Source organism: Cebus imitator, unplaced genomic scaffold, assembly GCF_001604975.1.
Source record: "Cebus imitator isolate Cc_AM_T3 unplaced genomic scaffold, Cebus_imitator-1.0 Scaffold209, whole genome shotgun sequence".
NCBI lineage: Eukaryota > Metazoa > Chordata > Mammalia > Primates > Cebidae > Cebus > Cebus imitator.
The window spans coordinates 743,492-768,061 of record NW_016107524.1 but is presented as its reverse complement, the minus strand read 5'-3'; the positions used below and the strand labels follow the sequence as shown (position 1 = coordinate 768,061).

Here is a 24,570-nt window from a genome sequence, read left to right as displayed (position 1 = left end):
TTTTTTTCTGAGATGGAGTCTCACTCTGTTACCCAGGCTGGAGTGTAGTGGTGCAATCTTGACTCACTGCAACCTCCACCTCCCAGGTTCAAGTGATCCTCCTGCCTTAGCCTTCCAAGTAGCTGGGATTACAGGCATGTGCCACCATGCCCAGTTAATTTTTATATTTTAGTAGACACAGGGTTTCACTATGTTGGCCAGGCTGGTCTTAAACCCCTGACCTCGTGATCTGCTCTCCTCAGTCTCCCAAAGTGTTGGGATTACAGGCGTGAGCCACTGGTCCCCGGCCAGTGTTTACAAAATTTTTAATGGAAATACTCTGCCTGCCCAATATCAAAAAGATTGGTAAACTAAGTGTGGTCTAGATGATATATCACATCATCTCTAAATAGTTCTACTACAGAAGAAAATTAACATCAAGAAAAGATGTGTATGATACGTTATTAGTTTTGTTAAAAAGATTGCAAGACAGTCTGCCCAGTAGGATTCTATTTTTTTTAAATAATTAAATATATAAAGGCAAACTACTAAAAGGAATATACCAACATTTTAACAGTGGTTTTCTTTAGATATGATTCTGGATGTTCTATTTTTCTTTTTCTCAAACTTATGTTTTCCAAATCTTCTATAGCAATAATTACAATCACAAATAACAAATATTATCAAACATTTCTGTGACCTCTAAGTGCCTTTAAGAGTTTGACAGAAGAAATTTGAAAACACAGGCTCTCCTTTTCCCTCTTTCATTAGTGATGATGGGCTATTAAAACAAGGCCACGTCCTTTTGCTTTAACCTCACATCCCCAGGGATTTCACATTAGAATGTCCTTCCTCCCAGTACCTACTCCCAACCTTCCCCAACCCAGACGTTATTTTCTCTCCATTAAAAAAAATCTCCACAGTAATATAAATTAAGCAAGAACCATTTTAAACTGTCAGCTTAATGGTGCACAGAGGAAATATGGCTGCTCTCAGTTCAAGAAAATTTCAATGAATAAAGTAGCTAAAGAAAAAGATATTTTCAAACTATAAGTGGAAAACGAGTTGAGTTTCTCAGAGGTTGTTTACTGTCATGGGGATTACTTGATTTAAACTTCTTCACAAAGTATCACTTGGATATGGTTAAGTTATTCTGAGTGTGGGTGACTCATTAATAAAGTTGAAGGAAAAGTGAGACAATGCTGGACATTTGACATTCTTGGTTGCCAGAGTCTACATTTTTCAAATTAGGGGTGGGAAGTAGTTACTTGCAGAAATCCCTCTTTATACTCTGCTTCTGATTCTAGGGGTGTTTTTGTCATCCACACGAAGTCAAAAAGAATGCAGAATTATAACCCAATAATCATGTCATTTTTTAGAAAAGTATAGATGATTTAAGACCAAGAAAGAGGCAGTTCATAAAGATTTAATGTCGAAAAACTTCCAACATAAAAGGAGACTAAAATTGGAAAAGACGTTATAAAATCTAAAACTTTATACATTTGATAGGATAAAATGTATGCTGAAATAACACCTGCATCAAAGCTTTCTTGGTCAAAGGAAAAAGTGTTAACTATTAAGAGATTTTTTTCCCTTAAAAAATAAAAAGAAACACCTTAGTTTGCATTATAGACTAAAATGATCCTTTCAAAGAATATTGAGAATAGAGGACCAAAGACTGTTTATATGGAAGGACAAAAGGAGAATGCAGACTGAAATTTAAAAGTTGTGTGTGTGCATGCATATAATCCTCAAAAGTAGAACTCTACACCAAAAACAAAGAAGTTGCTGTACCCAGGAATGTTCTATTCCATCAAATCTATGTCTATGAGGCTTTAAAAGGAATCTTGCAGTCTACTTCCTATATGAATACGTTCTATAACAGGTCATTCTAAGAGAAGAGCAATAGATTTAACCACTTGTTAGTATCCTTGGTAGCAGTATATAAATAGCAATTGATCACTAACATGAATATATCAATTTTTAGGTAACTTCCAACATCATTCTCCTTATATTCAAGTGATTTTCCTGCATCCTCTAAATAGAAAGCATCACTGCTAAGAATTGCTCCTTAGGCAGTACCTTCAGGAGGCTTACAAAGATCTTAGGTAAAAGTCGTTCTAAGTTGAAGGTATTAGTTCATAATGGCATAAGGTCTTGTTCCTCAAATAACTGTGCAAGGACCGTCTACATTATAATCCCTTAAAGTGGATATTTAGAAATGCAAATTCTTGAGCCCTACTCCCAAATTACTGAATAGAGGTTTTAAAGGTACATCCAAGACACCTGCAGTTTCAGTAAACTCCTTAGATGATTCTGATACAATTTAAATTTTAAGAATTAAAATTTAATTATATCTCTTTGTATTACATCTCTTCAACATACAGAAATTTTAATAAAAGCTATTGAGGCACTAAGAAATGAATTGTAAATGGTGAAATCACCGGCAATGGGAGAAATACTTAGATGTTGCAGGCAATTTATTATAGCTTGAAAATCATACCCTGCTGACCGTAGCTAGCTTTAAAGTGAGTTCCAACTAACAGAACGAACATATTATTGCTTCTGTGTAAGCAGAGGAAGGTATTTAGGAACCTTTCCATAAGCATTTGAGTATCTATGAAAAATTACTTTTGGACACTGAGAAACAACAAAAACCACACTTTCTGTCCTCAGGTAATTTAATCTAGGAAAATTAGAGCTCTGTTATTAAAACATAGGATGTTTCTTTAAAGTACAGACTTGTATCTTAACACCATCTCCTAAGCTCACTGATGATACCTGATAGCATTCACCTTCACCTAGTTGGAGAGATCTCTGCTGCAGAAAAAATGTTGACCACCTTGCCAGCTAGGCATCATTCTTCATACTATAATAAGCAAACGCTGTTTCCCAAGTGAGACTCTCTTAGCAAATTTCTTTGTCATTCTTGTGAAGAATCACATGCTTTAATTATTAAGTTTTTGACAGAATATCTCAATTTACCAAGTTCTCTTTAATAATTCCTTGCAAGTAATTGGGCATTTTAATTGTATGTAGCTTCTTGTCACTGTTCACCTAAAAAAATCACAGCATTAAACACAAATCTTCAGCCTGAGTGTTTTCTTGGGTTGTAAACATATTATTTGAGTTATTTCGAAAATGATCAAAAACCAGTGAGTTCATCCTTCAAACTGGAATCCTCATTTCTTTTCCAAAAGACAAAAACTAATAAGCAACGAAAAAATTAAACCATTACACTAACAAAATGGATTAAAAGCCAATCAATAATCCTGGCCATCTCACCAACAACCTCTACCTTTATTTTATTTTCCCATAAAGAGCCACCAATCCCTTTGGTTCTTTTTTCTACTAGCTTAGCAAGTCCATATAGACTGGGCCCTTTCAGTGTTTCTTTCCCAGAATCCCCACAGAATCATTGATCTCCGTGACTACTCATCTCTTTGATCTTTTTAGGACAGTCTACAAACAGCCTGTGCTCCCCTGTGTGGGTGGCAATAGCAGCCCTGGAGTCTTCAAACCAGTTTATGGGGTTATAATCCCAGCTCTGCCAATTACCAACATGTGACAAAGTCAGGCCACTTAAAGTGACCAGACTGCAATGTTTCCGCCCCTGCAAAATGGGGCAAAAATCTTCCATATTTAATTTACAGGCTTTTTGTGGATATCATATGAAATAAAACAAGAGAAGCCACTGTGTAAACCTTAAAAGCTCTACAAACATGAAAATCAAAATGAACCAAACATCTCCCCACTATCAGCAGGACTATCAGTCTATCAGTATCCCATAGAAGTTTGTAATGAAGGAGGATGTGTGCCCACCCAGCCCATGCCATGGTACAAATGGGACCTCTGGTGTGTCAGAAAAGCAACTGGAGGATGAAAAAGAGATGGTTCTCATCTTTTCTATGTCTGTTCTAGGACACTGCAAGGCCTCCCAAAGGTGTTTGAAAGAATACAAGGCAGGCAGGTTAAGTGTGAAAGACAGCCGTATGGATTTGACGGCCTCTTTTAGGCCTTAGGTCTTTTGGCAGGCTGTGAGAGAATGTCCTACTCCAAGCAGAAGGCACTTGATAAGCACTTGATTGATTGGTCTCTGCATTCTTGGCACTAACTAAAACACTGATTTGCCAGCAGAGTGTGTCAACACCCACATTTTGGTAATAACCTAAATATCTGCATATTGTGAATGAGGAGGCTGACTGAATGAAATGATGTAAAAACAGAAACTCAACTCCCTGCAAGTCTTGCCTTTACCATTTTCTTTGCAGATGCAGGACTTTTAACAGTGAAAAATATTAGGGCATCCATGAGGGAAGGATGGAGCTCTGCCCTGCTCTTGGGGAGTTTTTTTCTGTATGTGTGTGTCTGGCCTTATTCAAGAATATGTTTCTCTCTGGAAACTCCCAGCCAATGTCTAGAGAGAACAGCACTGTGTTTTAGAAACTTAACTAAGAATTAGGTCTCTTTGCTACTGTCTTTCCCTAAGACCAAGACCAAATATATGTTTGTGTGTATATATATATATATATATGCGCATAATATATACACACACATACATTTAGACATATGTATGTATGTATGTGGCTTAATGAACCATACATATAGATATGTATGTGGTTTAACAGACCTCATGTCTAAATATCTACATATATATATATATTTGTCTAAGCAAAATATTAACACATACACACACATACACACAAAGTCATTTATTCAATAATCAGCTGCATTTGTCTGGAATTACTAACAAAAATTGAATTTGCGATTATTGCATTTTTTTAAAGCACAAGTTAAAGTAATGTTTTCGGCTCATGCTTACATAAGAATGCCTTTCTCTTCATTTACCACATACCCATCTTTTAGGGTTTCTCGAAAAGCCTACGTCTTTCATGAACCTCTTACTGATTCCCTTGCTGGAAAATGCTTTCTGATTTCTAAATAGCTGCAGTACCCTAGCACAGATTGCTAAGTCATGTTCTTTGGAGGTCCTATGTTCCAGATGTCAGGCACTCCATCGCGAGAGTCTCCAAATTCTCCAAAACACTATGAAATCTATGAATGCGTCAGGTGGGACCTATATTCATATTGGCTCCAGAGGAGCCAGGCAATGCTTTCTCCAGAGACACTCTTCACTATTATCTGTTACCTAGAAAATTGCCTTCATTTTAAGATATTTAGAAGAAAATCCAAGCGACGTGGTGTCTTAGATTAAACTTATTATTGGCACTCACATACCACTATAAGTTACCCTTGGAGCAGGGGCAATATAGACAATAACTTTAATCATATCAGCTTCTTGTCTCAATCATATCTTGCTTTGACTGAACTACTCTGACCCTAAGGATCCTGACTGTTGACATCACAGCTCAGAGGCTTTCTTCCCACTCTGGGGAGTGAAAGTGATGGGACACTCTGTAACGTGATTCAGTTCCAAAGTATATACATCATCCCAGGTGATCACAGAGCTTAAATAAATTTGCTTCAAACCAGCATGAAATGTTGCCTAATACACAGTCCCCGAAGAACCTCTTTTTAGAAAGAGGTTGAAAACATTTAAACATGGGTGTTAAACTACCATTAAAACACTCATTTAAGAAATTTGCCAGTTATGTTTTAAAAAACAGATAATTCAATTGCAGTTGCTGAGCATTTTCATTTGGTTTATTATTTTGAATTGCTTGTGTTCTGTCTAAATGCTAGACTCTTAGCATTTGGCTACGGTATACACATCAAAATGGCCACAGTAAAAGAAGTGACATTAGCAATTCTGGGCCAGGAAGCACTGTTTCTCTTACCAAAATCTCTTGCAGCTGTAATCCAGCCAGGTAAAGACAGCTTTGTGTTTGCTGACATTTTCAGAGTTGATTGGGCAAAAAAAGGTGCAATCATTTTCCTAAGTCTTTCTTCGTCATCTCTGCCCTCTCCCCACCACTCCCTGCCGTTATTTTCAAAAGGCCTAATCTATATTCTAAAGGAATTTTCTGAGAGAGAGAGGAAAGAAATATTCAACACTAAGCTTCAGCAACAGCCTTGGCAGTTCAGTTGTACTGCAGGTGTCCTGGTTTAACTCCCACGTGGAAAAAGGGCATACAAATTGTTGGGTTACTACACAATATCCTCTTGTTAACATCTGTGTCATCCTCTTTTGTAAGAATCAGACACCAGAAAAGGATCTCAATTAAAATCCCTTGTCTTTTACTTAAATAATCTTAAAAAGCCGTCTAGAATGATAGGAACGAAATGTGTTTTAAAAGGCTCAAAGGAGCCTACCTTATAATTAATCTCAGTCCTTCCTGTTTTTTTACAAGGGCAGAAAATACCCACTGTTGGGGAAGGGTTGATCTGTCACTTGATGGCCAGCAGCGATTTACCAGTTCCCCGCGCCAGACGTTTACATAGTATGAAGTCTTCACGACAGTCCTACAGTGGCCCTATTTCACTCCAGAGAAAAACCAAGGCCTAGACTGGTTTAGAAACTGCCCAAGGTCAGATAGTTAGTAGATGCAATGTGAATTATAAGAGTAATCCCTTATGTCACAAGGGAATTCCAGAATTCCTGTAATGTTATTTTAAGGGAAATGTGTGAAATGCCAGTAAATAAACAATGAAAATTCTGGTGTTAAAGAAACAAAAGAATCTTTAAATGTAGTGAAGAGACTCAAATATCAAAGCATTTACCATCCTCTCTGAATGTTGCTCCAACTTATAGTCTAATTTTAAAACTCATTTGAAATGAATGGTAGAGATGCTTAAATTCTTTATGTAGTCATACAATACCATGCATCTATAAACAACACAATTTAATTTTTAAAATCTTTAAGGCCTCATAATTAAGAGACCATAATTAAAATTAGAATACTCAAAGTAGTTTATTAATTGTCAGTCTTTTTTCTATATCCTGCCTTCAGATTATACAATTTCATTTAACCATTTGCAGGATTCCTTTCATCTCAGGAGAGTATAATCATATAATCAGACTCATCATCACTGTTTCCTTTTAATTGTAAATCATGACTGCACTTGCAAATTAGTCTATTATCACAGCAGATTATCAATTTGGTAGGGAAAGCATTTGCCACCTAGAATAAAAGTAGTTAATAAACATTAATAAACATCTTAAATCAATCACTCCTTTACTCTTGATGTGGTGATAGATGTCATTTGAGATTAATAAATCAGTCAGAACAAATAAACAGATGAGGAAGGAAGGCACAGGGAAGCCTCTCGATGCCCTGTGTACTTAAGAATCACAATGCCTAAAAACTAATTGGTAGATAAAGATAAGGCATTAAATCTTGAGAGAAATGACTTGCTGGAAATTAGACAAAGTAAATCCAGATAGTCATCCTCTGTGGGTCTGTTATGAACCACTGGCAATAAAAGCTACAGGAGAAAACAAAACGCTCAGTCAGAATAAATTATGTTTATTGACAGCATAATGTGGAGGTTAAAAGCATGCACTTCCTAATGGGCTTGCTTGGGTTTGAATCCAGGGTCCCTAACTTCAGTTTCATGGACTGAACTATTTCTTAATTTTGTTGTGCCTCTATAGCCTTAGGAATAAAACGGGAGAGTAACGGTACCTATCTCAGGAAGTTGTTGTGAGGATGAAACAAATTGATATTGTGTTAAGGGTTCGAACAGCACCTGTCATAAAATAAGCACTAAGCGACTGTTCAAGAACTAAATGATATAATTGGCCATTTACTACCATTTTATGTGGTTCTAGTTCTTTCTCTGAACAGTCTTTTTACAAGGGTGAATTGGGGTTGTTTAGTATGCCCACAATATTTTAATCACTTCCTCACTATAAGCCAAGATTTGGATTAATTTATTCCATAAAAATAATTAAAATTTAATTTTATTAAAAAGAAAAAACACAAATTTTACATTTACAAATAAGACGACTAAGGTGAATTTGTATCTCCTGCAAGTACAAATAGATGGTTGTTATATATTTTCACCAGTAAAGGCATCCAGCTATCAATACTTTGTGTATTAACAAAAGGTTTTTGTATAAAGATGTTTATCAGAAGCCTATCAGGAGTGTTCCACTTTTGATTATGGCACAAAAAGTTATCCATCAGCAGCACCAACAACTCTATATCTCACCTAGGACAAGTCCCAAGAAAAAGACTAAGTGGAAAAAACAAATACATTATTTGCATATTTAACAGCATGTCCAATTAACCACTTTGCTGACAGAGATTAATTTACTATTCATCTTACTCCAGCATATGTTACTACGTTGACATACACATGAAAAATGACTGATACAGCACATTGTGATTTTGAAAATGTTAACTGCGGACTTCAAGGAAATGTACCTTAGACTGTTGAAGAAAGTTTCTTTGCTTCACCTGGAGAAAGATGTAATCTAGAAAATTACCAATTTTTCTACTATGTAGGCATAAATAGTCCAATATGACATGATTATCAGACATGATATGAACTATAAATGAAATAAGCTATCAAAAAACGCCCTGCAAACTAAATAGACGGCTCAATCTCTATATATGTCTTCTAGGCAAAAATTCCCAGAGGTATTTAAATTAGTCATGCTCCAGTGTTATTTCTCTATACTAGATTGTATTATATTTTATAATTGAAAAGGATAACTACACATACAATGATATGGATACACAGATATGAACTAAAACATTTGTTCAATTAACAAAGACAGAATCTTGAAATATTTGAAAACCAAGTTCCTCAGAAAAAACACATACTTCTTTCAAACGCACTTGGATAGTTTTAAATTAGAAAGTGGAAAAAAAAAAAAAAGATAAAATGATATGTATGCCTTCCCAAAAAGTGCTAATCAGTTACTGTGAGAGTATCATGTCACTGGACTGCCACACTTTTCCTGAATGTATTATTTACAACAGCATCACAATCAACTCACAGTGAAGTGCTTTATGTTCTATAACCATCCACACTTTATTCGGTCTTAACATAAAATTAGACATTTCAGAATCCAAAATTATCTGTTTTAAGTAGTATTAAAAATGCCACTTCTCCTTAAGCAGTTCTGAAACTTGAAGTCATCCAGAAAAATATATCATGATGGCCAGATGGTAACTAATAGCCAAGACAGTTTAAAGCACATAAATAATTGTATGTACCAATGTTAGTCCAATGACAACCCAGATAATCAAACAAACAAACAAAAAATCAGAAGTGATGTCCAAATAAGTAAATTTCTCTGCCTTGTATTTTACCACATATTAAAAAGCACCCTTTTACAATCTGCTTAAAATTTTTTCTTTCTTTATAGTTGCTGATTTTCAGAAATATAATACTTTTACCAATTTTAATTATTTGATAAACAAGTCACCAAATATATACATGAACATTTAAAAGTTCACAACCTTGCTTTTAAAAATGCAGATCATGGCCAGGCGCGTTGGCTTCTGCCTGTAATCCCAGCACTTTGGGAGGCCGAGGCGGGCAGATCACGAGGTCGGGAGATTGAGACCAACCTGGCTATCACAGTGAAAACTCATCTCTAGTAAAAATACAAAGATTAAAAAAAAAAAATCCCATCTCTAATAAAAATCTCTAGTAAAAATACAAAAAATTAGCCCGGTGTTGTGGCGCATGCCTGTAGACCCAGCTACTGGAGAGGCTGAGGCAGAGGAATCGCTTGAAACGGGAAGGCGGAGATGTAGTGAGCTGAGATCGCCACCACTGCACTCCAGCTTTGGCAACAGAGCAAGACTATGTCTCAAAAAAAAAAAAAAAACATGTAGTCACACATTATACAATATATTTAAAATAGGGATCTCACACCCAAAAGGGTCCCGTATTCTGAATTTCACAACAAAAACGGCTACAAGATTCAAAGAAAGCTCATATAACAACACATACAGAGCCACATATCTTGAAAATACACTGGAGAAACACCTTTCTACATTGCCTCGGTTAAAATTCACAAATCTCACAGATATTATGTTCACACAATTAACGCAGCAGGTTCTTATCTACTTGTATACTTAGTGATTAAAAGGAAGTCTGTGCAGGAATCATCTTCTACTGTTAAAGCTTTTTAGTACAGTAATTACTATTTAATTAATAACATTCTTTATCACTGCCTGAGCAAAACCCTTGAAGCTGAATTTGAGAAGGATCCTCATTTATTAATCCATGTCCATCTTCCTACTTATTGACTAAGTACCACAAGGTAATATTAGATAAAATTCCTTCCACTGAAATGCAGATAAAAATTTCACGTCTATATTGACTGGAAATTCTTAATAACTGTGGGTTAGCTACTCTTTCCTGTTTAATTTTATTCTTAATGAAGAACAGTTTTTGAGACATGAATTGGAAAGTAACAACACTGGGACAAATTTCAGGTCTTCTAGTTTAAAGGCAGTAGGTTTTTTTATTTGTTTATTTCAAAACCCTGCCTTTTATTACACTGTCATGGAAAAGCAAATGTACTGTGGCTACTTATTAATTAAGTGAGCCTGACATAATCATCACCTCTTTACATTTGTTTCCTTGTCAGCAAAATGATGATCATAAGCCCTGCCAGGGTTGTGATGATGATTAAATAAGACACTTTACATGAAGGCACTGTGGAAATATATACTTAAAAGATAGCTGTTTTCACTCAGTTCTGTCAAAAGCTTGAGGGAATGCATTGTTAGGTGATCAACACTGAAAAATCTTGTATTTCGTGAGAGAATGAAATAATTTAAAAGGCTATTACAAGCTTCTACGTGGAGAGATATTCTATGCCCTACATAGACCAGAAAGGGCTGGGCAAAAAGACCAAATGTAAGAAGCAGTTGATTTTCTAAGAGGAAATCCTTGAGACCCCAGTTGTGAGGCAAGTACTAGGCCAAATGCACCCTGAGCCTGCCCACCACACCATGGCTACTGTGCCCCTAAGAAAGCTGGCCTCTGAAAAATGATGAGGACAATTGGATGGCTTAAGGGACCTGAATTTAATCTTTGCAAAAATATCTCCAGTTACAGTATGTTTAGAATCAATACATCTCCGGGAAAAGACAACAAGAGCATGAGGATTTTAAGAGATTCTTATGATCAAAGGAAACTTAGAATAGGAAATGATCTTAAAGGACTGCTAGTCCAATTAAAAGAGAGAGAGAGAGACAGAGAAAAATAAAACAAGTATATGAATGACAAAACAATATAAAAATCCTTGCTCAATATTATTATTGGGATTGCTAACGTCTCAAAACATAAATTGTGTTTTTTATTAAAAAGCGGCATACACTGTAATATAAATGAGTCATGGAGGGCTGACTGTGGTGATGGACAACAGCAGAAGGAAGTTGGTTTTCTCTCTATGAACCAAGTTTGGTTGCTCTATTCTCTCCTCAAAGACCAAGCCTCTAACCCCAGTTAATTGTCTAAAAAGGATTGCTTCTGGTCCTACAGTGTAGAGGAGTGAGTGTAGATGAATTTATGCAGGCTCTCCCTTCTACTGGAGCATAGGCTTTGTGGAAAGGTATTCTATAGGAGGGGGAAGATGAGGTAGAAGATATGGGTCCTACCTCCATCTCTGCTAATAATTTACTGTGACCCTATTAGCGTAGTTCACTTAAATTATTTATATCTCTGTTGTAAAATCTATAAAATGAAATGAATATACTCCTCAAACTTTAGAGCTGAAAGATAGTGATGTTCAAAGCGGTAATTGAATTCCAGACATCGCTGAGTTAATAACTGGCTGAATCAGGACAGGAACTCAGGTCTTCTGATTTTAAGGTTTAGATTTCCCCTACATGTGCTCCGAAGTCTCTTTTAAGTATTTCTTTTTTAAAAAAAATTATTGGGCACCTACTATAGTCTGGGTACTTTTCAAATTCATGGTCTTATTTATTCTTCACCAATTATATTTTCATTTTATAGATGGAGAACACATTCTTAGTAAAGATAAGCACTGAGTACATTTATACAGTGGTAGTAAATGGCAGTGGCCAAATTTTTACACAGATACGTTTCTGAGAATTATCTCACCAGACTAATCTGTGTTAATTATTTATAATTAGTGTAAACTTAAATCACTGAACCCCATCTTAACTACATTTATAAAACAAGCCTTTTATCTTTTTGAAAAGTAGAAATTGTATGTTTTGTTAAAAAAAAATACTTGCAGCAACTTGGTAGAAAACAACTGTGTAAAGAGTTCTTTCTAGAACATTAATAATGAAGGACAATAAAAAGTGATATAGATAAAATTTACTATTTTGATGTTTTTATCAGGTCATTTCATGGTGAGTCCCAGATGATTGATACAGATACATAAACTTTATGCTTTTTGCATTTATGCTCGGAAACTACCCATTTTTTAGGAAAAGTTGTATTTGCTTGTTTAAGAATTAACTCTTTCCAACAATAGCTTGGATTTTTCGAACTAAGTTGTAAACTTCTTGATGGTTCTGCCTTGAACATTTTGGCTCCTCTAACTGTACCTCTACTCTCACTGTACTTATTATTTTCTTGTCCTCCATGGTACTTAGTACAGAAATACAAACACATGCTTATAGTAGGAATTTATGATATATTCACTGAATGAATGAATGAATTAATGAACAATTTAAGAAATAAATCTATCAAAGTTTTGGGCAACCAAAAATTACCCTAAAGTGCCAGAGTTGCTTGGATCATGCTTGATTCAAAGATTCTTCCAAAAATATTAGCTGGCCATCTTGCTGAAAATAGCATTTGAGTGATATAAAATTTTGTCTAAGAACCCAAAGTAAGGAAAAGGTGTGGAACGCCAATGTCTATTTCAGCAGAACAGCCATAGCCAAAACCGTTCTGGGTCACACATACGAATTCATTACCAGCTAAGTAATATTAAATATTAAAGCTAAATGTTTCCTCAATGTAGAGCATATTGTGAAAGGTTTTGTTAGCTCTCTTGGTTGCCACATGAAAAGGGAAAGAGATTACCCTATGAAATAGCACCCTCCTGCCTCCCAGAAAAACAACAGAGAAACAAAAGCCTCCTCAGCAGAATCAATGAAGTAGTCTATGGGACTCCAGTGAGGTACCTTCAGCTTTCTAACAGCGTGCATTATTGTTAAAACATGCTTGAAGCAAAACCCTGGACTATGTATCTTGTAATTATTTCTTCTCTTAAGAGATCAACCATTAAACGGTGTGGAGGACCCTCTTAGTTTGAGTTTAAAAACCTCTGAGCTCATAGAATTGCTCTGGGCTATGGGCCATAGGCCTTGATTCTAATTCCTCTTTGACTCTGATCAGACATTTGGCTCTATCTTTTAGCCCATTTATGATATGCCTCGGTATCCCTACAGGAAAATGTTATTCCAATTCACTCTGAAACCTACCCATCCTCTTAGAAGTTTGGCATGTGTACTGAAAATGCTTCAGAAAAAGAAACATTATAAATTCAAGATATAATTATTATCCTTATATAATACCATTGAGCAACTTCAATTACAAACCACACTTTTAAAATCTGTTAACACTTCCTCCTGGGAAAGCCCTTTTGCCCTTTAATAGTGTAGCTAATCATGGCAATATAATTTCCGGAGCTCCTATTTGTGGGAGGAGAAAGGCTTGCACTGGTGTGCTCAGATCTGTGATGGCTTTCTCCTTCCTTTATCTCCTGAAATTATTGAGAGACTGTAAGCTAATTTTCTAAAGTATGCAGAGGCACTTAGGAAAGCCAGGAGCTGAGATGGGAACCTAAGCATTTCACTGACATCATTCCATGCTCCCCACATATGGCATATCACATAAGCAGTGCTGGCTGAGCACACTGGTCTATTCTGGACTCTTGTTGGCGTTAAGTAGCATTCTTAATTACAAGCAGGCTTGCTTTTTATCATTTACAGTCACACAGTTCTCCGTTTATTTAACTAGAAAAAAACTACAATTTTTCTAAGGAGGTAGTTTCACCATTTATGTTTTTGAGCACATGCAAAATAAAGAAGGACCCTGCAGTGTTCTCAAAACCTGCGTCTCATAGGCACTTTAAAAAAATCCTCATCATAATCTCTGCAACTGGGTCAGCTTGCACAAAGATGCTCGGGTAGCCATGAGCACTCTCTGCACCCTGCAAACCTTGTAAGTGACACCTCATAATAGTGCAAATGAAGCATGGCAAGATGAGAAAATGAAGAAGAATGAATCTGGATAGTCAGCCCAGCAGTTTTCAAAACATAGGAGACTCAATTTTATTCCTTAGAATATACCACACACAAATTTTTCTTTTACACATTCGAGCATACACATGCATTCCCTGTTATGAAAGAAAATATCTTATGATTCCCAGAAAGTCTAATGCAACCAAACAGTCTAGTTCATTTGTTCATCTGGGCATACATATTTGCAATAGTCTCAGATTTTGAACTAAACCTCATTTTCACCTGTCTTGACTTTCAGCTACGAATTTATCATATTGTCATTTACCTTTGTGCCTTCCCTTCACCCTCATCTATTAGGCTCAAGGGTTCTTTACTTGTGGGTCCTTTGTCCCAATAATTAGCAAAATAGTCAGAGAGCTATCGACCCAACAAATTCAACATCACTTCTTTCTTGTTAGGTTTCTCTTTAGGCCATCACCCTGATTGCCGTGTTCTCATTCCCTCTGCACTCCATACCTCACCCCATTTCTCCATCTCCCACCCTGAGGGGCTTATTTTTCATCCTAATGTTTCTTGATTGCTCTCTGTAAAGTTCATATTATTTTCAAAAGAGGGAAAGGATGAAGTATGAGAAACTCACACCTGGCTTTCATTTGGCAGGGGTTGGTAACTGACAGGTAAGTTTGTGTCTCTGATTGAAAAAAAAAAAAAAAACAAAGAATCAGAAGAGGAGCAGCCTCTTCCAAAAGAGTGTGTGGAGGAGGGTGGGCAGAATTCCAAAAATACACAAACACGACCACACAACAGAACCTTCAAAGGAATCAGAAAGTTATTTGACCCCTTAAATAATACCAACCACTATACACACAACAATTTTCTCTACTATCCTATTCTTTCTCTTTTTAGATGAGAGGCACCTTTGATTTTTCATTCACAGGCAGAGACAATCACTGTATTCTGGAGGGAAAGAAATGTTCATAAAGGCCAGCAGACGGCGCCTGACTGGGGTAGAAGCTGCAGTGGAGAGGAAAAAGGAGTGCCCCACTCTGCGGCAGGGCCCCTTGGTCTTCTCCTCTCCCCAAGTCCCCAGCAGCCTCATCCCTCTGGAGAGAGGCTGAGATACAGAAAAGGAGAAGTTGCATACGAGATTATTAGCCAAATGCTTCCCTTTGGCACAATTAGGTGCCCCACCCCCTCCATACCCCCATCTGCCTCACCGCACCCACCCACCCACACTTTGCCCTTCCTGCACCCTGGCTTGCCTCCATCCCTCGGGACTCACATAATTCTGCACAAAGGCAGGGCAGTGGTTGAGAACTGCACCCAGGTAAAGGGAGCAACAAGCTGCTAGAATACTGTGGGCTTGTGATGAGATCACCAGAAACTCATTCTTTTAGAGGGATCTAATAACCTCTGTTGCTTATAACAAAGAATCCCTCACTTGGGACACCAATCTTGTCTCCATGCTAGACACTCTTAACTGGATAGAATTCCTGGGAGAGAACTAGGGGAAGGAGAAAGGAACCAATTCCTAGAACCCACAGGGAAGTGTTTTTCTATTCTGCTCCCAAAGAAGGCTTGCTAGGGGGCTTGGTCTCTCTTCAGTTAGATTATACTATAGTCTTTCATAACTAACCAGAATTGTCCTCAGGTAGGAAACCCTCCCTGCCACCCCCACATCCATGGGATAAAGGGCCATCCTGGTAGCAGCAGTATCTGCTCAGGGAAGAGCAAAAACATAAGGAGAGGGGCAAAGGATCCCCAGCTGAACCAAGTCTGAAAGGTGATCGACCCTGCAACAAAGAGGTGGAAAACGGATATAAAAAAAAGTGTCCACAACTTTCACTCGTTTTCTAAACGAGTGCATTTTACACTGGGGGAGAAGAAAAATTGGGTGTGGGGAACGACTCTCAAAAACAGATTGATGTTTTATTTTTTGGCAGTTCGGGGAATCTGCAATCGACATTTATCTGAAAATTAGAGGAATCTGGCCTTAAGCTGCTGGTCACTCTGGAGAAGAAAGCTGCGAATCAAGGCTTTTCTCTACACTCTGCTCTTTACAAAGGGACAGGGCATTAGGATAATAGTTTCTCTTAGCTCTAACTTCTCCTTCTCCAGGCAGACCTCCTGGCTTAGCCCAGCCAGCATGGACTGCCTTGCCCTTCCTGGAAAGCATTAAATACTGAAGACAGAAGACATAAGACCTCCCTTATTCCAGTAGCCTTCAGACACAATCCTCAGGGAATGAGTATGTGTAGTCAAGCCTCTCTGTTCCATTTAGAAAAGAACTCAGCCTAATTACCAAGAAAAATACATATATTTATGTGCAGAGTGGATGGAAGGGGAATGGTGTCCAGAGGTCCCCTCCATGCCTGGGAAGGGCTGGCCCGCATTAGAGGGGGTGTCGGTTGCCCTCCTGTCTTCTCCAATTAATGGAAGGCGTAGGGGCAAAAGTAATTGGCCTCCTGTTGAGTGAGTCCCAGGACTGCTTGACTGTCACTGCAGATAGGGCACACTTTGGTGGAATGTGCGGGCTGGAATCTCTCCCTCCCCCGCCCCGGGCCAGAGAAGATGGGCAGGAGGTGGGGCAGTTTATCCAGCACAGACAAAAGGTTCTGCAGAGCCCTCTTCTCTCTGGTGCTCAGGTCCCGTAGCTGAGCGCGGCGCCCCATCCGGCCACTGAGTGACCTTCTGGCGAGTGACGCCCCTTTCCCGCTGGGCCCAGCAGCGCGGCCCGGGCCGGTCTTTTAGTAGGTGCCCACATCTCTCTCCCAGCACCTCGATCGGGAACGCCCCTCCCACCCCTCACCACCAACACCCGCGACGCCTTCCCCCATCCCGTTTCTATTGTCTTCAAAGAGATAAGTGGCTCGCACCAAACACACCCAAATGCACCTCCCTTTTGTCGAGCTCCCGTTTCTCTGAGCCGTAGGGGCCCAGGAGTGAGTGAAGGGTAGAAAGGGGGGCGCGTGGGGGTAACCCGCGAGAACTTGGCATCGCAGACCCACCGTGTCCTCCTCGCAAGGATGCCGGTGACCTGTAGATTGCAATAGGCACTGAATGATGCTTGCTGCTGCCATGGAAATGGTGGATGTGGTGCGCTCCCAAACTGGACGCCCCCCACGCCACTCCTAGGAGGCCGCTGAGGGTGAGCGGGACTATCCAAAGCAGGGCCAGGCGCCCCCCTGCGCCACCGCCGCCGCCGCTGCCCCCGGGCGAGCCTAGCTCGGCGCCGCACCGGAGCATCCTCTGGTACATGGCGGGGCGCCCTACTAGGGGCAGCCGCCGCGGGAGGCAAAGTTTGGGGCGCAGGGAGAGGAGAGGGCGCAGGGGAGCGGGCGGCGCGGGGTGGGCTGAGGTGCCGGCCGCCTCACCGCGCCAGGGCACCCATCCTCTCCCTCCTTCGGACAGTCTTCTCGGGGTCCTGCAGTCCGCCGTGCCTTGCACCCCAAACAATCCGAAACATAGCCGAGGCGAATGCAGCTGGAGAGGGGCTTGTCCGGAAAGGCAACCCCGGGAACAGCAAGCGCAGAGCGTGTGGCTGCCCCCAGATTTCCAGGGCTCCAGGTTCTCAAGAGATACTCCCAAAGAGTTTCGGGCGAGAGTGCGTGCTGGCGGGTGGGGAACCCAGAAATTGTTTAAAGCTCCTCCGGGAGGGTCCTCACTTCTACATGACAGCCATCCGCCGCGAATCCACTAGGTAAATCCATTTAGCTTTGTGTGCGGGGACTAGGGAGGCCACTTCGCCGGCCAAACCTCCTTTCAAGATAGACGCTGACCCCATGGAATCCAGGCGCCCCTTCCCTCCATTCAGCCCCGGCCGGCTCGCCCGCTAGCGCCAGCCTCCCCCGGGCAGCGCGCGGAGCAGCGGCGCGCATCGCCTGCTCCCGAGGCAATCTCCGCGTCCGCCGCCTCCTGACACTTACGCCCGGCGAGGGGTTCAGAGGGAAGAGTGCGCCCTTCTGAAGGAAGCGGGAATCGAAAGGGGGAAAGAGAGCTGAGAGGAAGATGCGGACGAAGGAGTGAGGGAGAAAAAAAGAAAAAGAAAAAAAAAAAAAAAAAAAAAGAAAGAAAGAAAAGAAAAAACCACACACGCTGGTGAAGCAAGGGGTTCTATGCAAATCTGCAGTCTCCAAACAGCAAATCACTGAAGCTCGGATGCAATGCAGAGGACGAGCCTATGTAACGAGGGAGGCTGGTCTAGCTTCCCACGAAAATCGCCCTGCTTTGCCTCTCCCTTGCATTCTCCACGCATCAAAGGGACACGTGCAAGGCGAAACGGGAACACCTACAAAGCAAGTCTCCCTCCACCAGGTGATCCCTCCATCTGAACTACAATGGCAAATGGCACCCTTCCCCTACCCAATGGTTTAGATTTAACCAGTGTCTTTAGAGCTCTTAAAAGGGAGAGAATTCGGCTCTTTTTATTGGACCAAACTTGTTCTACCAGGTGTTTAAACCTAATCTGCTAAATATGGCTTGACACCTTGTACTCAAGCATCAGTTGCGATGATCTGTTAATTACATGTATTACTTATAACAAGGAGTCTTCCTCCCACTACCATATTATATCTCATGTAAGGCAGTGGAAGTTCAGGGGACCGAAACTCACAGGGAGGAAAAAGGACGCATTAATTTGGCAGCTGCAAAAGAAGCAGACAGTGGAAGAATGGGAAGAGAGGAAGAGAAGGGCCAGGAGAAAAACAGGAAGAAGGCAGAAAAGAAAGAAATAGCATCAATAAAATTGCTTGTATTTCAGTCAATATTTGAGGAATATTTAAGAACTTCCAAGATCTCTGTAGAATCCCCGCTGTGATGATCATTGTTAAGGGTGAAACTCTGCCTTTCTCTCATCCTGTCTTATAAAGAAAATAGCATCAGGAAATGAAAATTCCTAAATCTAGTGCCCTCAAGGGAAGGAGGACATTTATATCCTGTTGATGAAATACAGCATATTTACTGAAAGCTGTGTGTCCTAAATGAAAGACCAGCAAGGGCCAGTACACATTTAAGAGTAGAAATCTAGCAATACAAGTGGACTTGGCAAGGAGGACCAAAGACACTGGATGCTGGTAATGAAGATTTGGGACTGTGATTAAAACATTGCCCTGGTTTCCAAAAGATGATAAAAATCTATGACATGTCTATTGGCTGGGCATTTTTTGTCTTTATTTCTATTTAAAAACCAAAGAAAGCAACTTTGAACAGGCATAACTTTCTCACTAGCTTCTCACCATATACATAATTGTTATCAAGAAATATAAAGTCTAGTATTTAAGAAAACATGCAATTCTGGGAAGATTTGATTCAAATCAGCTACTAACCCAAGCGGCTATTTAGACTCGTATATTATTTCCTAGTCCAAAGATTCAACCATGTGACTCTGATGCCCACCATATAAATAGTGTTCGGTGGCCCCAAAAATCACACATTCCTGTCAAAAGTTTACTTGATTACACCAAAAGATAATTCTTCCGTAGTATATCGATTGAAACAGCTCAGCCTTGCTAAACACGATGCTTTTATCTATTTAAATATGCCATGTTCCCAACCTTCCACAGCTGCTTAAAGACCAGCAGACGTGAAATCTATCATTTTCCACTGTGAACTGTTTCTGCCCTTGTCCCCAGTCATTTCTTATTCGTGCTGTTATTTTGCAACATATGTATTTTAATTCACTAACAAGAGTCGTGATTATTCATTTTAAAAATATCAAGTAGAGCTTCAAAAAGAAAAGGAAAATCATCCACACAGAATGTTTTCAGGACCATAGGTCCATATTCTGAATCTGACATTTCAGAGTTTTAGCATGGAAAGAGCACTGGATTAGGAGTTAGGAAATCTGTGCTGCATTTTTGATGCCACCATTTACTGGTTATATCACATTAGTTACTTAGTCTATCCCTGAGGCACTGTGGCTTCCTTTATAAAATAGTCATGTTTCAATCTTTTCTAACAATCCCTCAGGGTAGAAAGAATATCATGTAATATTTAATGTTGGTGTTCTTTAAAATATATCTAATGTTCCCTGCAATAAAGGCATTATGTCTCTTCTCTCATATAGGTCTAATATATTCAGGCTAATCAGCATGCACAATACATTCAATTGCCTTCCATCTAAAAGATATGTAGAGCATTGCATTGTTCTTCAGTACCCTCATATATTGTGTTAATTTGTCATTCCCTCCCCAAATAAATGGTAGATTCCTAAAGGGGAGACGAGAGTCAAGTCTTCATTCCTACTCCCTCTAGTGTCCAGCATATGTGAGACATATCTAGTCTCTTAGTGCTTACAGACAATTCTCAGTATTCACAGTAGTTGTGGCAAATAAAGTCACTGTGAACACTGAATTAGCAAATACTGAACCATTGCTCCTATGGGGAAATATAGGGTTAGGTTCCTGCAAACCGATGATCACATTTTCCTCACCGAATCAATCCATTACCTTGTTTTATGTCTTTCTGAATGATAATGATACCTTATTTAATACATAATATTGATTCATTAACATTGAACTCATGACCAGCAGCATTCTAACTCATGCCTGAAAGAAGTATATCTAATACGTATTTTCTCCAGAAGGCACATCACACATCTTTCTTGCATTTAGGAACATTAGACAGCCCTTTAGCATTAGGTTTGAGGGCCATTTTAAACGGCAAAGTCAGCAAAATAAAGCACAAAGATGTGGTGCTAAAAGACAGAAAACAGGGCACTTGTTTAAAGCATGAGAGCTGAAACAAGAAGGAGGTGAATAGTCTTGTTCAACTGCAGCCAGGAACATGTGTATTGGCAACATAAATGTTTTGCCATTCTCTGCAAGTTTGCTAAGGATAACCAAAGTGCCACAGGTTACAAGCAAGTAACAAGGATCAACTGTATTTGTTATTCTCTTGATTTCTAGGAATGGATAGGACTGGGACTTGGAGAGTGATTTGTATAAAGTAAAGCCATAGAAATAGAATAAGTGTAGAACATGGTGAATAACTTTCCCAAGAGCATTAGATGAGGAAGATACTACTCCCCACCACCTCTGCCTGCCTTATATTGCCTGGGGCCTTGGGAGATAAAGGCAGCGTTAGAGAAAGGATAGGCCAGAGGTCTTAGTTTTACTGGAGTCTCAAGAGCTGAAGGGAAAATATTTATGGCTGCCTCAAAGGAAGAAATTGTAGTTGTCATCTTCCAGGCAGATGTCTAGGGCAACTTTGCAATACTTAGGAGGTTCTAGGGTGGATGCCGTGAAACGGATGCAGCAATATTTGTTATAAATGATTGTAATTTTGTGGAACAGGGAGCAAGTCTCTGTCTAGATAGTGTAGAAAAACTATTGTGGGCAAAAACGTGACTAAACTGGAGGAAGCAAGTAAAGCCTGTATGTACCCACTGATTTGTGTCTCTTCAGCTAGTCAGTCTTTGTGCTTGCAATTTTGTTATCTCAGGGAAACTGAGGCAGCATCTCACCAATTGTTCTCAGGTGATTGAAGAAGTGGTGGGAGGAAACACGGTTTTTGGCTAACTGTAATTTATTCTAAAAAAAATCAGCACAGACAATGTGATATAATGTTTCTTAATGCTGTCTGTACCCAGGGAGTGTCAGTGCCTTTATCAGGAATTTATTCCTCAACATCTCAGTCAGAGCTGCAGAAGACAGAGGTGGCTTCTAGAAGCCTTGGGCTACTATCATCTCTAATTATGATGTGGCTGTGCTCAAAGTTAAAATATCTGTTGAAAATAAGTTATTAGTGGTGAAATTAAGGGCTTGTTAATTGGTCCAATGAAAGTTGGGAAGAATTTATCCTTGGTGAAATCATTAATAGGCAAGATGTGTGAATTAACTAAATTTTACCTGGACACACCTCACTTCTACGTAAATAAAGCATGTGACTCTGAGGACTTCCACCCTTTACTATGAGGAACGGTTCCATAATAATAGCAATAAGAGCTAACACTTATTTCTAGCACACTACTCTGAGTGGTTTAAATGAATTAACTCACATAATCATTACAAAATGATATGAGGTAGCTACTATTGTTGATCCCCAACAGTTCTTAGTCACTTAATTCTCAGAGATGATGAGGTGGATACTGCCACTGAAAACTGTCATATTTGCTTCAGGAAAACATTTTTTTTTTGCAAGACATTTTTTCAGGTACCTAAAAGAATGAAGAGCTGGAACTTCACCGAGCTTCTAGAATAGGCTATAAAATTTTGTGCCTACTCATTAATAAATGTCTGTATCTGTAGCAGAAGTTGATGTGAGTCTTGCATTCATTATGAGCTGTACTTGTGTGAACTCTTGGAAATGTGGTTAACACTCACTTGCCTCCAACAACCGTGGCTACTGAGATCTACCTAAAAGAACGTAAGGGCTGTGTGTGTGCTACGCTGTTCTAAGCCCACTCACAGCTGATGATTTATCATGAACAAGAATACAGGTAGCCTAAGTTGAATAACAGTTAAGAAATGGGAGACGGATTTCAAAGCTGAGAGGAAAATACAAAAGAAATAGAGACAGTAGAGGAGAGTGAGTGGAAGAGGGAGTTTCTGGAGAAATGGGAAAGGACAGGCCATTTCAAGTTATTTCTTCATATTGCAAAAATCAACCTTTTTGTCTCAAGAAACAGGATGGTTGTCAGGCAGACACTTTCAACCTTTTCATGTTTTCCTTAAGCTTAATTGGAAACCCTTACAGCTCAGTATTAAGCTTTTTAAATAGAAAAGTAGACACTAAAAGCAGCAGAGGGGAAGTATATTAAAACCCACAGGCAGCACTAATATTTTAAAAATTAAAAATGAGAAGAGTGTCAGTCTTGCATTTTGCATTTCTACCAGTGTCAGCATACAGAAAAGACAGGCAGACCCCACATATACATCTACCTACTTTTCTGAGTTGGAACTGAGAGTCAGAAAAGAGGGGCAACTCAGAAGAGGGTTTGTTCTGGAGAGTTGTAAAGATAAATCCCTGATCCTGTTACCCCTCTGGGTTATTGCAGGACCCTAAGAATAAGATCAGTAAAGGAGAGTAAGAGCATTGAGAATGAAAAAAAAAAAAAACACAAGAACTCCAAAAAAAAAAAAAAAAAAAAAAAAAAAAAAAGCCAGGCTCAAAGCATCTCTGGAGATTTACTGCAGTCTTTTTATTATTCAAATGATAAACCTGTATTACAGAAAAGTAAGGTTTATTTATGAAGTGTTTACTTATCTTGAAGAACACCTTCATCTCCAACCACCGATAGTCCAGTCATAGATACAGATTGGTGAATTCAGTCAACTTAGTTATTATCTAGTTCTTCCCAATGATATAACAAATCAGAGGGAGTGCTGGGGAGCAAGACGAGCCAATGTGGTACTCAAGTCACTCAAATTGAATTAAAGCCTGGATGTGCAGTTTGACTTAGAACCATGACTAGATTCGTTCAAGTCAAGATAAGTTGTGTTTAGGTCTGAAATATTCTATAATCTCTATCCTGCCTTTCATTGTATTTTTAAAAAATTTCATTTCTGCTGTCTTGCATAAAACCTAGTGCTTAAGTACCAGCTTAGGGTCAACCAGATTTCGTAACCGTATGTTCAAGTGTTGCAGGCACCACAGGGGCATCAACCAATCATATGCCATCTTTTAATCACTGTCAACTTATATAGTTTGTAGAACTGTTTCAACGAATTTCTCTTGCTGACTCTTCCTAGGCTCATGGTCTTTCAGTTTGAATGTGTTCATAACACAGCATGGCAACATGAGGCTGGAGTGCCTGACTATGAGTGTGAATCCAAACTTCATTGTTTTTATTCATGTGACATTGGGTTTAAGGGCTCCTTGTCCCAGTTTCCTTATCTGGAAAAGGATTATAAAGCTACATATAATGAAACTCAAACCATTTCGAAACTGTATTAAGTACGTAATAAAAATAAATTATTATTCTTTATTCATGTGTACTTATTTTAGCTTATTTATTCTTTATTCACAGGAACTTTATGCCAAAGACATAAAGATAATGAGCTGCAATGTGGTTTTTAATTTGGCCATATTCTAAAGTCTTCCCACTCAGTCTACAGTCAAGCTCAGCCACTTCTTTATTTATTACCATAGCCTCTGTTTCTCTACTTCTGTGTTGCTCAAACTTCAGTGTGCACAGAAGACACACTAGAGGTGCTAGAAAGGCTGTTGAATGACATATTGCTTTGCCTTTGATCCCCCTAATCTTTGGAGGACCCTGATAATTTGCATTTCTAACAAGTTCCCAGGTGATGCTGAAGTTGTCATCTAGGGGAATGACTTTGAGAACCACTGCTCTGAATGTCGAGATCTTTCATTCAGGTTTTATTAACTAACACATGGAGAGCTTTCTCATTACGCTCCTTACCAATGATCTCACCTCCTCTTAGCTGATCCAGTATAACTGCAGCCAGATCAGTGTTCCCTAAGCATAGACAATAATGCTGTTCCCAGTTCTCTTCTTTAAAGGATTCTTTAAAAACTTCAAGATGTCTAT

At 39.2% G+C, this 24,570-nt stretch overlaps 1 protein-coding gene across 34 annotated transcripts in view; it reads right to left on the bottom strand.

Annotated features, from left to right (window-relative positions):
* NRXN1 (neurexin 1) overlaps positions 1-24,570 on the bottom strand; it is a 1,144,745-nt gene that overhangs the window by 429,156 nt on the left and 691,019 nt on the right. For 2 of the 34 annotated variants that reach the window (XM_037745712.1, XM_017548556.2), the window contains exon 1: positions 17,087-18,402. The exons of 30 other annotated variants lie outside the window; for them this stretch is intronic. In XM_037745712.1, the coding sequence (XP_037601640.1) occupies positions 17,087-17,336 (250 nt within the window). In that variant the 5' untranslated portion in view covers positions 17,337-18,402. Of the gene's footprint in view, positions 1-17,086; positions 18,404-24,570 lie in introns of those variants that run through there. 2 more of the 34 variants (XM_037745713.1, XM_017548555.2) reach the window with 2 other exon arrangements.